The sequence below is a fragment of the Copadichromis virginalis genome, linkage group LG4 (genome assembly GCF_057382275.1).
Source record: "Copadichromis virginalis isolate Kocher_CV1m ecotype Utaka linkage group LG4, C_Virginalis_male_GT1.1, whole genome shotgun sequence".
Taxonomy (NCBI): domain Eukaryota; kingdom Metazoa; phylum Chordata; class Actinopteri; order Cichliformes; family Cichlidae; genus Copadichromis; species Copadichromis virginalis.
The window spans coordinates 13,653,415-13,668,322 of NC_140621.1; the positions used below are offsets into that span (position 1 = coordinate 13,653,415).

Below are 14,908 nucleotides of genomic sequence, written 5' to 3' on the forward strand. Positions count from 1 at the left end.
AACAAACCAGAACGAAGATGCAGGGAGGTATGGGGAAATACACAGAGAGACGGACGGCGAGACGCAGGAAGACCGAGGGGAACAACACAGACAAACCAGCAACTAACAGAGGCAGACACGAGGTTTAAATACACAGAAGGATAACGAGGGAATGAGACACAAAAGGAGGGCACAGCTGGGAGTAATTCGACCTGACAAGACAGGGGAAAAGTAACCTGAACACACTGAGATCAGACACGGACCTTCAAAGTAAAACAGGAAACACATACATGTAATGACATAACACACCAACTTAACACAGACTGGGGGACACAGAACATAGGAACATGAACCATGAAACAGAAGAGTACCACCCAAGGTACCCAAAACCACAGAATAATAATGAACTAAAACATAAACACGGAGTCACAGACTCCGGACCATGACATCTTCATTATGAACTTCCTTGTAATATTCTTTCAAGAAATAGAAATGTTTAAAATATAACAACGTAAACTGAGATTTTTGTAACTTTTTCTCAGTTTCAATTCAATTTTCACACAAGTGCCGTATTGCGGGATTACAACAATAGAAGAACAAAAACAAATACAGTTATCATTACAGAATAGTTAAAGGTAAGTGGCGTGGCACAAACTTGATACGGGTAGAAGTTAAAATCTAATTTGTTTCGAAGGCTAGCTTAAACAGGTGGATTTTTAAACGTGACTTGAAATATTGAATGAATTCCGATGGACGGACATCAATCGCCAGGCTATTCCAAAGTTTAGGTGGAGCAATAGCAAAAGCACAATGCCCCCTAGTCTTTCATCTGGACATTGGTTGCACTAAGAGCCACTGATTAGAGGATCTAAGTGCTCTCTTGGGGGTATATAGGTCAAGGAGGTCGATTAAGTAGCTGGGCGCCAAGTTATTTAAAATTTAAAAGTGTACAAAAGGATTTCAAAAACAATACGGTATTTGCCAGTGAAGGTTGGCTTACACAGGTGTAATATGATCAGGTTTTCTGGTGCCGCTTAAAAAACGTGCTGCAGCATTTTGGACAAGTTGCAGGCGTTGGATGAGGGAAAGTTGGAGGCCGAGATAAAGAGAATTGCAACTCTTTTTTTCTCAACTTCTGTAGGGTATTTGTCAAAATTACTGAAGTTTTGAAAGAGCTTATTAAAAATATTACAATAATGTTTGCATGCTTTTGGTTCATATTCTCAAACATTCTCTGGTTTTGAGGCACAGATAGAAGAAAGAGCAGACAAACCTGTTAAGAGGTCCTGGGACTCAAGGTCTGATGATTGTCGTTTTCTTTTTTTTTGTCTATATCCTGTAGTGGTTAGGTAACCTCTCTGTGATAAGTTAATTCAACAGTTTATTTAGTGAAATCAGATTTTTGTAGATTCACAGAAATGCAAAAAAAAAAAAAAGTACCTTGAACCAATAGTGCAGAGGAGCTTTCTTGTGGTAAATAGATGACTTCCATTTTCTACATGAATCTTTTCCTGCAAGCTTCTCAAACTCAGGTGGACTGTAAAAGGAGCCTTCAAACTCAATACAATCCTTACCTATAGTTATAAAGAAAAACGTAATCGTTTTAATGAAAAATTATTTATTTATTTATTTATTTATTTATTTATTTATTTATATATTTCACTGTATGTACAAAAATAGAAAAGGAAAGACTGGTAAGAAAGGTAAGACTGTACTTACCTTTTCCCAACTTCTCTACATCCATCCAACCCTTTTTGTCTCCACATTTTACACGCCAGAGGTCTGTTTTTTGCAACACCAAAAAAAAGGAAGAAGTAATTTCTCCATTAAAAAAATAATGTAAATGTATTTTCATGGTCAATTTACAATGTACTAATAATTTGCAATTGTAGAGGTTGTATAAAGAGAGATGCCAGTTGTGGGAGTATTTCCTACTTTCATTGTAATAGTTGTGATAATGCAAATATTTATAATTCAATTCAGTTTTATTTATATAGCACCAAATCACAACAACAGGTACAGACCCTGCAATAATACAGAGAAAACCCCAAAAATCAGATAACCCCTTATGAGCAAGTACTTTGGTGACAGTGGCAAAGAAAAACAAGAAGACCCGGGCAGAACCAGGCACAGAGAGGGTCAGCCATTCTGCCATATCTGCCAAAATCATGCAATCACGTAAGATAATTTTAATGTAATTATGCATGTCTTTATCTGAAGGAACAAAAGAAAGGCAGTTTCATTTAGGCATATATATCATATATATGCATTTAACAACTAGGAGGACAATAGAGAATAGGAAGTACCCTCAAAACTGCCATGTCTCATTATAGCCTGCAACATCAACAGCTTCAGAAAAATTCTACTGCGTACACAGAAATATATTTTAAATAAATAGATCTTCAGGGTAAAATGACCCGAAGGACTTACTCTTGTCATCTTTCTCATCCGTGACTCTCTTTCTTTTCTTCAGGCTAGTTCTTCCTTCTTCCATTTTGTAATTTTAATCTATCAACACAGATAAATAAAAAAGTTTTTTTTTTTTCAAATATATGCACCACACTATATGTGGCACTTTTTATATGAGATAAATCTTGCATTTTCTATTAGCTTTTAACATTTTAATCTAATTGTAAGTAATTCTGTTGTTCCTCTGTGGGTGACAGGAAGGAAGGAAAAGCAATGAGACTGAAAACATCTGAATACAAAGATGAAGACTCTTACCACGTACTTTTACCCATATTATCCATATAGCTTAGCCGTTTAGACTTAACTGCTATCACTATCCAAATCAACAAATCTACTGTATACACAAATGCCCCTTATATAGATATGTGTGTGTGCATGTATATGTATAAACAAAGTTACATTCTGTAATTACAGTAACACTAAGGTCTATAACATCAGAAACCACAGGAGAGCAAATAGACAGCACATCTTTGCACAAGTTCTAGCAATCATACATCCGTTATCCATGTATAAAAACACTATATATTACTTAAAAAAAAAAAAAAGAACAGAGAGGCGAAACACCAGAATAGGGACTTACCTGTGTCGCCGACTAGATAGCAGATGATGTTCCAGAACAGGAAAATGAAACTTAACTTTTCAGTTACACTGGAAAAAATAAATACGCCCAGTCGTTAAGGTGTGTACATTGACTTCCGGTAAAGACGGCAAGTTTTACAGGTAAGACGATTTAAACTGACATTTACAGTCGCTATTTATATATGGAGAGAAACCTAAAAAAGGGCAAGTGCACGTACGGTATGATTTACAAATGTGTATAATATGTATAATTTTGAGACAAACTTCACACTGCCAGCTTCGCCGAGATCCGCAAACTTGAGCTGTGTTCATGTCCTAGTGTAAAACTGGGACATTTGAGGTTCCTCCGTATACCTGCATTTTGTTTATTTATTTATTCAAATAAAGTGGTCGTCCCTTTTTCTAAATACAGCAGAAAATATAATTTACCAATTACAGACAGTACACAGTTGCCTATATAATAATCTGCTGCTGCATGCTGGACGATCTTCCGCTGGGAAAAGTCAGTCAATGCGCGGTTGCAGAACACAATGGATGCACATCACTGTGGATCATCCTCTGGAGCAAACATATGCTAACTAATCTCTTTATATTTCTGAATATAAATATAATCCAGGTAACGTGGAATAACACTGATGTTAATTGACCTTTCTCTACTTAAAGCAGGCTAACATTAATGTTAGCATAATAAATAACTAAGGACATTTGAGTGTGTAACAGGTGAGTGTCTGTAATTGGTAAATCTATGTTTTCTAGTAAAGTGGCCAAGAGCTATTCTGTTTATTTAGAAAAGAAACGTCTGGAAGTGATAGCAGTTATGTAAAATGAACTGTTGTGACCGGTCGGAATTAGCTCATGATAACTTCATAAATCTTGCCTTTTAGTTATTTAGGAGTTAATTTATTTAATAGTAATAGTAAAGGAGGGGCAAGATGTCTAGGCAGGATGGCACACCTCTTCAGTGAAGTAGGTGAAATTCTCCTATATGTAAATGGAATTAACAAAATATCCACAAAAACACTTAAAAACTATTTATATGCATCATTGCCTCTTCTAAGAAAACAAAGAGAAGCTGAGTTTTACAAGTTTTATAGTAGAAAAACTATTAAAAAACTGTGGCAGTACAGTGTGCTGATTAGAAATGATTGTGTGGTTCTTTCACCTATGCTGAGCCACTACACAGACTCACCTACTGAGTTTCACTTTAAACCCTGACTGTACTCATTTTACTTTCACCCACAATCAGAACAGAAAATAGTTATTTTTTTAAATTCTTTTTCACTGCATTTAAAGCACATCCATTAGAATTAAATCCGAAAATGTTTTATTATCATGTACTAACCGTATTTTATTCTTATATTAATATAATATACCATGGTTCAGTTACCTTTGTACAAATATGATTAGTTGAATTGTGCTTTAAGGAGATTATTTTTACTTTCATACTTTGAGTACATTTCAGAGCCTGTACGTTTTCACTTTTACATTATGGAACGCTATCACGTTAATACCAGAGGATGCTCGGTACTAGAGTTGGATGTCTCGAGACCGGTCTTGGTCTCTAGACCACGTGGTCTTGTTCTTGTCTTGTCTCGACGGACTTTGGTCTTGGTCTTGTCTTGGGCTAGGATCCCTCGGTCTTGTCTTGGTCTCGCTGTCTCGGTCTTGCTGTCTCAGCTCGACATAGTGGTTGGGAGAATTGGAGTCAACAGTATCCATGACACACAACATAACGTTCGATAATGTGTCATGCACAAAAGCATCACCTCTAAGAGCCGTGCTTACAGAGTGCTTTGTAGTGAATCAGAAGAGTCGACTCCTATTGAGCGAGAGCCGGCTCCTCACTTAATTTCCTTTCGCTGCTCAGCTCTCACACAGTGGCTCAGCTATGCTACAAGCAATATATATATATTTTTTCAGCTCCAAGCTGGACACACGACCTGAGAGATCTACTGTTCACTGAAACCACATCAGGAATGGTCTCGGTGGAAAAGATGGCTGTCAAGATGTAATTTTTAAAGAAGGAAAAAAATCTAAAAAAGAATAAGGTATGCCAAATTACACAACAACTGGACAAATGGAAAATCAGTGGCAACTGGTCATATGAATGAATCCAAAAGTGAAACTCCTGAGTTAAATCATTTGAAATTTGAACACAGAAAAGTACCATCAGATTTGATCCATCATGTGTCAATGTGTCAATCAGTGCTTCATTTTATGACATGACAATGATTCCAAACACACTGTTATTCCAGAAAAAGCATACCCGGATAGAAAAACACAATAAAACATTATCAGTCATGGACCGAGCTCCCCAGAGTCTGGACCTCAACTTCATTGAAGCAGTGTGAGATCATCTTCACAAAGAGCAGAACAAAAAGCGGTCAGCATCCAAAGACAGCTTTAAACATTCTTCAAGAAGCCTGCAGAACTATTCCTGAAGACTACTTAAAGAAATGAGAACAAAGCTGCATAAGAGAGTTCAGACTGTGTCGAAGAAAAAAGGTGGTCGTACCAAATATTGATTTTAAAACCCTGTATTGTATTTCCATGTATATGTCCGCATATCCTTGCATTTACTTTTTTTCCTAGTAAAATATAAAGAAAAAGTGGTCGGCCGAGACTTTTGTGTAGTACTTTAAATATTGTTTTCATTAGCATTTTTACAGTTCTGTTATCTGATTAAATATGAGATCAATGAGATGATATCAGATGACTATATTTTCTAACTATGGACAGAAAAATTTGTATGAAAATTATTTTTGTTAATTAAATCACTTCGATATATCATCTGTCACACATTTGAATGATAAATCACTAACACAGTAAAAGCTCATCTATTTCTTTTTCTTCAAAGACACCCCAAGATTGCAACATAACAGTAGACACAATACAGCCAGTAACAGGATGCTCTTCATGAGGTAGGACATGCTGTACAACTCCCTCTCTGCATCTTTTCTTGCCCTTTCCTCCTCTTTTCTCCACAGCTTTGTCTTCATCTTCTTTAGCTCTTCATCCTTGTAATGCTCCCTCAGATTTCCCTCCTTTTTGCTGATTTCTTCATCTCTCTCTGCAAGGATGCTTTCCTGTCTTTTTCTGATTTTCCTCTCCTTCTCAGGATACAGCTCTGTCTTGTAGTAACTACCTCCATTCAGGGCCACCAGGGTCTCGATCTTCTCCATAAAAGTTGTGACCTGCTTCTGGTCCTCCGGGGTTTTGTTGTTGAAGACGTGGAAGCCACCGCTACACTTGCGTATGAAGTTGCGGAGGTTCTCGTCACTCTCAGTAATGATGCTGTTTATTGTTTTGTCTTCCAGGCGATCCCCGTGGGTGAACAGCACGATGGTGTAGTCCCACACTCTTGGGCCAAACTTTGCTTCAATCAGCGTGTGGGTGTCTTGGTCTTCCTGAGTCAGCCTTCCTAAAGGAATAACATATGCAAAGACGTGGGGTCCTGGTTCCTGGAGTTTCAGGCGTTGAAGAATCTCTCGGATGATGTCCTCCTTGTTGCTTCCCTTCTCGAAAAGCCCAGGTGTGTCAATCACATCAACAGGTACATCTCCAACCACCGCGGACTCTTTTTCACAGTGAACAGTGATGCTGGCCAGCTTCATCTCTGAACAGAACACCATTTTATTGAGGATGGTGTTCCCACTCGAGCTCTTGCCTACACCACATTTTCCAAGAAGCATGATCCTCAACGGCTCTGTCAACCCAACAAAAAGCATTTTTAAACACTATTCAGAGTTCATGAAAGTCGTTGTGCCCTTCATTCTGACTTCTGATATTATTCTTGTTTATTTGTAGAAATTCGTGGCTTTCACATATTAGCCCAGACTGTTGCATCCCAGGGCACAAACAGTATGAACTTTTTTATTATGTTTTTACATTGTGGCAAATGCAAAGCATTTTGGCATTTGTTGATGAATAAAATAAAAAGTAAAGTAATACACTGTATGTTGTCTCATGTTAGCATTTGTGGCTTGTTTTGTTTTTATATGCCTTTTGAAATATTTTTTTCTTATCTTACTTTTTCAGAAAATAGATGCCTACTAATCTTTTGTTAACAAGTTGCACCTCAACCAGAAACTTCTGGTAGTCATCAACAAGTGTGTGGCATAATGTTTAACCGTTCTTCTTTGCAGAACTGGTACAGTTTATCAAAATTATTTGCTTTGTTGGCAAAGAACTGGGTTTTAAGCTTAGTCCTGTTGTTGGAGACTGAAAGTCTATGATTGAGATGCAACTTGCTCAAAAACGCCCATCCCACCTTCTTCAAATGCCACAAGAATGGTGTCAAACGTTTGCGCTGCAAAAATTTTCTTTTGTGCCACTATCATTTTAAATATATTAATAAAGGCTTCTAGAGGTCATCAGAGGTCAACCATTCATGTGATGAAAATTTCCAAAACATTGGAAATGTTTCTATGCAGGCCCTTAATGAAGGTCTTAAGGTCTGTTGCATCATCTTGTGTGGGTTAAAGGTATTCTGTTTATAAATAGCCTATAATTAAATGAAGTGTTTTTAGCTCAAATGAAAAGGCTGCGGATCACTAACTATCAATGTTTCATAACATTATATTACTCCAGCAAATAATTTTTTTCTCTGACAGAATGCATACTTTATTTTAACTAATATGTGTTAACCTAGTTTTTTACTTTTAAGAGTGTGATAATGATAAACAATATCCAATAGTGATATTATGTTTCACAACCTTTTCACAGGTTAGACCACCAGTAAAGAAAGGGGCTGAATGACCTTAGGTGACCTCTACAAAAGTGGGAATAAGGAGCACGAGAGTGAGATGGAGACATTAAATGAACATTAGAGGCTAACAGTACTGTAGCTTAATTACACATCTCAAAATCACTGTTGGCTAACTTGGTGTAGGTGTGTTAATTAAACACACACACACACACACTTACAGGAAGAAAGCAGATAAAAAGAGTCACTGCCATTTTGGAATTTTATTTTTATTAAAGTACTGTAAAAAAAAAAATTAACATATCATATTAATTATATTATCTGGTTTTGTTTTCTCCCCATTGTAATGTCATATTGTATATATTGGCTTCCATCTTCAAACATCTGAAACAAGCCCTATAAACTGCAGTAGCCAACAGCTCAGCTAAAGCACCAGTATGACTCACACTTCTCTCTTTTTCTTTCTACATGTGTCAGCTGAACAAGGGTAGACACGTGCTTAAGAACATGCTGTAACTACACCAACTACACCCACAGGGGAAAAATACATACAGACATACAAAAAATAGAATAAAAACATTAAACTAAAAACTTTTAACTCAACAGCATTTCCATATTTCATACTGACCCCGCTCCTGCTCACTTTCTGCTGGACAAGGTATGCTGTCAGCGGCCTGAGTGCTCATGGTGGACGAAGACAGAAGTATCACCAAAACTGTAGACGTCGGTTAACTTGTCCTCGCTGGCCTGACAGTCCTGATTGAATCTCAAAGCAAGTCTGTTAGGTGAAACTTTTTTTTTACACAGCTTCCTCGGTGCTTTCTGTTTTAAACTGAGGGTGGGGCTCTACAGTCACGTGACCTGCTGGGTGCCCCGCATCCACCAAGTTAAAGTCCAGTCCACATACGCTGAATAATTAGGTCAGCAGCGACAATCGGCCGCAGTCCTATGTCCATAGATGTTATTTTTCTACCTGTTTCGAGCCAAGAGTATTTCCACCCAGCCTGTTTTAAATAAACCTCTGAACTTGGCACTCTACCCGCGTCTTATAGAGAGTCACTGGATGGGACACACTTTTATTGTGCAAGGGATCAAAGATCTGATGACTTCTTGCATAAGAGCTTAGTGTGGAATAAAGTTATGATTTCAAATAGAATATCATTACTTTCATTTTGACTGAGAAGTAGACTTTGATTCGTTGGTATTTTATGGTGAGGCTGAGAAGCAATGCAACGAGGAAGCAATTAAACTATTACATTTAAGGATACTGCGATTTTTATATCACTAAAACACACGTGTGTTAACACACGAACCGCCTAAAGTGTGTTAAGACAATTGCGCTTTAAAAGTTTGAGAAGCAATACAATGAACGGTCTCAGCGCGCCATCTAGTGGTCAGTATACTTTAATGCTTCATAAAACGTCCTGATCAGGGATAAAGCTTCGATAAATTCACCCCTTTAACAAAATGTAAAATGAAAGTATTTTAAAATGTGCGTATTTACTTTCAGCAATGAAAAGTAATCAACTACACTTACACCGGACCTATGTAGTATTTTGAGAGAACATCAAGTTAATGGTTAATTTTTCAGCTACATTTCAATGAGATATTGTATTTTTAACTGCAACATTTGTCTGAAAGGTATAATCATTATCCAAAGATCAAATGATGCCTTGGTGGCAGTCATTTTTTCATTCATTAATGAATAAATAAAGCACCTTGAGGCGACTGTTGTTGTGATTTGGCATTATATAAATAAAATAAAATTGAATTGAATAAATGAATTTTGTCTCCAAATCCTCAACAAACATTAACAGGATGCAACTAATCTTATTGGCTTGTACTTTATTTTAGGGTTGACTCTGTGATCATAACATTTGCTTTTAAGACACATACAGTTAATATCCTACAAGCCTACATGGAACCTGAGATTATCTGTTAGGTCACTCATGAGGATTTCCTGTTAAAACCTAAAAATGAAAAGTAACAGGGATGATTCAGAGCCCTGCTTATGAAGATAAAACCTTGTTGTCATTTAAGATTCTTTATTAAATAAATTTTGGGGGATTTTCTTTGCCTTGATAATATTATAATAACTGCAGCAAGAGTCCTGACAGGGACTAGAAAGAGAGAGATCATATTTCTCCTGTTTTGGCTTCCCTTCATTGGCTTCCTGTTAAATCCAGAATTGAATTCAAAATCCTGCTCCTCACATACAAGGTCTTAAATAATCAGGCCCCATCTTATCTCAATGACCTTGTAGTACCATATCACCCTATTAGAGCACTTCGCTCTCGCTCTGCAGGCCTACTTGTTGTTCCTAGAGTATTTAAAAGTAGAATGGGAGGCAGAGCCTTCAGTTTTCAGGCCCCTCTTCTGTGGAACCAGCTTCCAGTTTGGATTCGGGAGACAGACACTATCTCTACTTTCAAGATTAGGCTTAAAACTTTCCTTTTTGCTAAAGCATATAGTTAGGGCTGGACCAGGTGACCCTGAATCCTCCCTTAGTTATGCTGCAAAACACATAGGCTGCCGGGGGATTCCCATGATGCATTGAGTTTTTCCTTTCCAGTCACCTTTCTCGCTCACTATGTATTAACAGACCTCTCTGCATTGAATCATATCTGTTATTAATCTCTGTCTCTCTTCCACAGCATGTCTTTTATCCTGTCTTCCTTCTCTCACCCCAACCGGTCGCAGCAGATGGCCACCCCTCCCTGAGCCTGGTTCTGCCGGAGGTTTCTTCCTGTTAAAAGGGAGTTTTTCCTTCCCACTGTCGCCAAAGTGCTTGGTCATAGGGGGTCATATGATTGTTGGGTTTTTCTCTGTATCTATGAAGCGCCTTATGTTGTGATTTGGCGCTATATAAATAAAATTGAATTGAATTGAATAGAAGCTTCCAGTAAATTTTAAAATGCAAATGTAAAGTTATATACACAAAATTTACAATGTTGACAAGTGCTTAATATGCCCACCTCCAGACCAGCATCCAATTTCAAAATGCTTTAATTCCACAATCATTCACCTAAAGAAACACGTAGTGGCTGCAGTGACTCCAGACATGCTCATGGGATGAGTTTGGCATATGCTGGGTATCCACGGGGGGACTTATTGAGCACTTGTGCACACTGTAAGTTTATATTCAGCCATTACTTGAATAAAAGTATAGCCAGAAAAAGCATACCCGGATAGAAAAGCCCAATAAAACACTATCAGTCATGGACTCACCTCCCTAGAGTCTGGACCTCAACATTGTTGAAGCAGTGTGAGATCATCTTCACAAAGAGCAGAACAAAAAGCGGTCAGCATCCAAAGACAGCTTTAAACATTCTTCAAGAAGCCTGCAGAACTATTCCTGAAGACTACTTAAAGAAATGAGAACTAAGCTGCATAAGAGAGTTCAGACTGTGTCGAAGAAAAAAGGTGGTCGTACCAAATATTGATTTTAAAACTCTGTATTGTATTTCCATGTATATGTCCGCATATCCTTGCATTTACTTTTTTTCCTAGTAAAATATAAAGAAAAAGTGGTCGGCCGAGACTTTTGTGTAGTACTTTAAATATTGTTTTCATTAGCATTTTTACAGTTCTGTTATCTGATTAAATATGAGATCAATGAGATGATATCAGATGACTATATTTTCTAACTATGGACAGAAAAATTTGTATGAAAATTATTTTTGTTAATTAAATCACTTCGATATATCATCTGTCACACATTTGAATGATAAATCACTAACACAGTAAAAGCTCATCTATTTCTTTTTCTTAGAAAGACCTGGTATTTTTCCTGGAATAATTGGAAAAATCTTAAAAGACACCACAATCAAAATGATTCCTATAACACAAAGCCATTTAGCTGCTACCCCAAGATTGCAACATAACAGTAGACACAATACAGCCAGTAACAGGATGCGCTTCATGAGGTAGGACATGCTGTACAACTCCCCCTCTGCATCTTTTCTTGCCCTTTCCTCCTCTTTTCTCCACAGCTTTGTCTTCATCTTCTTTAGCTCTTCATCCTTGTAATGCTCCCTCAGATTTCCCTCCTTTTTGCTGATTTCTTCATCTCTCTCTGCAAGGATGCTTTCCTGTCTTTTTCTGATTTTCCTCTCCTTCTCAGGATACAGCTCTGTCTTGTAGTAACTACCTCCATTCAGGGCCACCAGGGTCTCGATCTTCTCCATAAAAGTTGTGACCTGCTTCTGGTCCTCCGGGGTTTTGTTGTTGAAGACGTGGAAGCCACCGCTACACTTGCGTATGAAGTTGCGGAGGTTCTCGTCACTCTCAGTAATGATGTTGTTTATTGTTTTGTCTTCCAGGCGATCCCCGTGGGTGAACAGCACGATGGTGTAGTCCCACACTCTTGGGCCAAACTTTGCTTCAATCAGCGTGTGGGTGTCTTGGTCTTCCTGAGTCAGCCTTCCTAAAGGAATAACATATGCAAAGACGTGGGGTCCTGGTTCCTGGAGTTTCAGGCGTTGTAGAATCTCTCGGATGATGTCCTCCTTGTTGCTTCCCTTCTCGAAAAGCCCAGGTGTGTCAATCACATCAACAGGTACATCTCCAACCACCGCGGACTCTTTTTCACAGTGAACAGTGATGCCGACCAGCTTCATCTCTGAACAGAACACCATTTTATTGAGGATGGTGTTCCCACTCGAGCTCTTGCCTACACCACATTTTCCAAGAAGCATGATCCTCAACGGCTCTGTCAACCCAACAAAAAGCATTTTTAAACACTATTCAGAGTTCATGAAAGTCGTTGTGCCCTTCATTCTGACTTCTGATATTATTATTGTTTATTTGTAGAAATTCGTGGCTTTCACATATTAGCCCAGACTGTTGCATCCCAGGGCACAAACAGTATGAACTTTTTTATTATGTTCTTACATTGTGGCAAATGCAAAGCATTTTGGCATTTGTTGATGAATAAAATAAAAAGTAAAGATTAATACACTGTATGTTGTCTCATGTTACCATTTGTGGTTTGTTGTGTTTTTATATGCCTGTTGAAATAGTTTTCAAAAAATATAATTTTGTATGATTAACCAAAATGATCCAGGCATTAATGATTCTTTTACTGCAGAAATTGCTATTACGAAATTTAACTACTAATTTCAGTCATGTTATACTGATATTTTTCTGGTTATTTTCCATAACTTGGTAGCTTTTTGGCAACAGATTCGCTACTGAGCAGAGATCCAAGAGACAACAGGCTCCAGGTGGCCAAGCCGAGACGTGTACGGCGAAAGTCAAAGTTCATTTAGAGAATAGAAAAGAGACTCAAAAAGTGACCTAAAACTATCAAGGTAAATATGTTACAAAATGTGAGAGCTTGAAAATTTTTAGTTATATATAGCAACCAGCTGTACGTTCGTGCCCTATCCTCTCATATAAAAGGCATAAAGAGAACTCTTATTTACAGCTGTGATTAGAAGTTTATATTCACTCATCGTGGGCATGAATATCATGGTAATTTGGGGGCATTTAACTGTTTTTTTAATTGTTCTTTCTCCAAGGTGAAATGATTGTACAGCATACATATTTAAAGTTGAATTTCGTTTGGATTTTCTTGAATCTGCACAGGGTCAAAAGTTTACATACAGGGTCAAATATAAAGGTACATGCCTGCTAATCTTTTCTTAACAAGTTGCACCTCAACCAGAAACTTTTGGTAGTCATCAACAAGTATCAATAAGTATTCCGGCTGAATGTTTGACCGCTCTTCTTTTCAGAGCTGGTTATTAAATTTATTTGGTTTGTTGGCAAAGAACCGGGTTTTAAGCACAGTCTTGTTGTTGGCGACTGAAAGTCTCTGATTGAAGTGCAACTTGCTCAGAGTCATTTAACCAAATACCACTGAGTGTATGTATATATTTCAGTTTCTATGTATCCTTTTCACACAGGGTCAAATATTTAGGTATATAAGCAGGATGCAGATGCAGGCAAAGCAGACAAAAGTAAAAAGACGCCTTTGTTCCAAAGATATGTACACTTTTCACCCTGTGTGGATTGGAGAAAATCCCAAAGAAAATCAGACTTGTACACCTAACTCTTTGTTTGTTTTTAGGTCATTAAAGATGTACAATCATTCCACCCTTGGAAATGAAGAGTCTCTTGGTTTTGTGATGTACAGTTAGATTTGCAATCAGTGATTGGTTTAGCTGTGATGTAGAGTGAGATGAGAAGAGGTAAAAGCAGTAAAAGCAGAACACAGCGGCAGACAACACAGACAAAAGTAAAGAGAAGCCTTTATTATAAAGATACAAAGACTCTAACGAGCAGATAGGTGGGAATAAGGAGCACGAGAAACGAGATGCAGACATTAAATGAACATTGCATCAACATTAGAGGCTAAAAGTGCACTTCTCAAAATCACTGTTTGCTAACTCAGTGTTTGTGTGTTAGTTAAACACACACACACACACACACACACACACACACACACACACACACACACACACACACACACACACACACACACACACACTTACAGGGAGAAGGCAGATAAAAATAGTCACTGCAATCTTGTTTTGTTTTTGTTTTTTTATGAAAGTACTGTAAAAAACATTATAAAAGTTCTGTGGTTTTGTTTCCCCACATTGGAAGCTTATATTTTAGAGAATGGCTTCAATCTTCAAACATCTGAAATAAGCCCGATAAACTGCAGTAGCCAACAGCTCAGCTAAGGCACCACTATGACGCACACTGCTCTCTTTTTCTTTCTACATGTGTCAGTTGAACAAAGGAAGACACGTGATTAAGAGCACGCTGTGACAGTAAGAAGGAAACGCCGTCCAACGACACCCACAGGGGCAAAAAAACATACAAAAAACTAAACAGAAAAACATTAAACTAAAAACTTTTAACTCAGCAGCATTTCCATATTTCATACTGACCCTGCTCCTGCTCACTTTCTGCTGGACCAGGTATGCTGTCAGCGGCCTGAGTGCTCATGGTGGACGAAGACAGAAGTATCACCAAAATTCAAAACTCAAAGTCTGTTAGGTGAAGCTTCTTTCATCACAACTTCCTCGGTGCTTTCTGTTTTAAACTGAGGGTGGGGCTCTACAGCCAAGTCACATACTGGCTGCACTACGAGAATACCGCATCCACCAAGTTACAGTCAAGTCCACATACGCTGAATAATTAGGTCAGCAGCGACAATCGGCC

At 37.9% G+C, this 14,908-nt stretch overlaps 2 protein-coding genes across 2 annotated transcripts; both read right to left on the reverse strand.

The window, feature by feature from the left end:
- Positions 1-4,269: 4,269 nt before the first annotated feature.
- On the reverse strand, positions 4,270-9,259 carry LOC146711002 (GTPase IMAP family member 7-like). Its single transcript, XM_085453677.1, has 2 exons — positions 8,361-9,259; positions 4,270-6,733 (listed from the first exon to the last, which is right to left on the reverse strand). Exons 1-2 carry the CDS (start codon positions 8,416-8,418, stop codon positions 5,865-5,867), a joined length of 927 nt encoding a protein of 308 aa, XP_085309803.1. The 5' UTR covers positions 8,419-9,259; the 3' UTR covers positions 4,270-5,864.
- Positions 9,260-11,123: 1,864 nt separating this feature from the next.
- LOC146711003 (GTPase IMAP family member 7-like) lies at positions 11,124-14,759 on the reverse strand. The gene is made up of 2 exons (XM_085455397.1): positions 14,635-14,759; positions 11,124-12,443 (listed from the first exon to the last, which is right to left on the reverse strand). Exons 1-2 carry the CDS (start codon positions 14,690-14,692, stop codon positions 11,488-11,490), a joined length of 1,014 nt encoding a protein of 337 aa, XP_085311523.1. The 5' UTR covers positions 14,693-14,759; the 3' UTR covers positions 11,124-11,487.
- Positions 14,760-14,908: the final 149 nt, after the last annotated feature.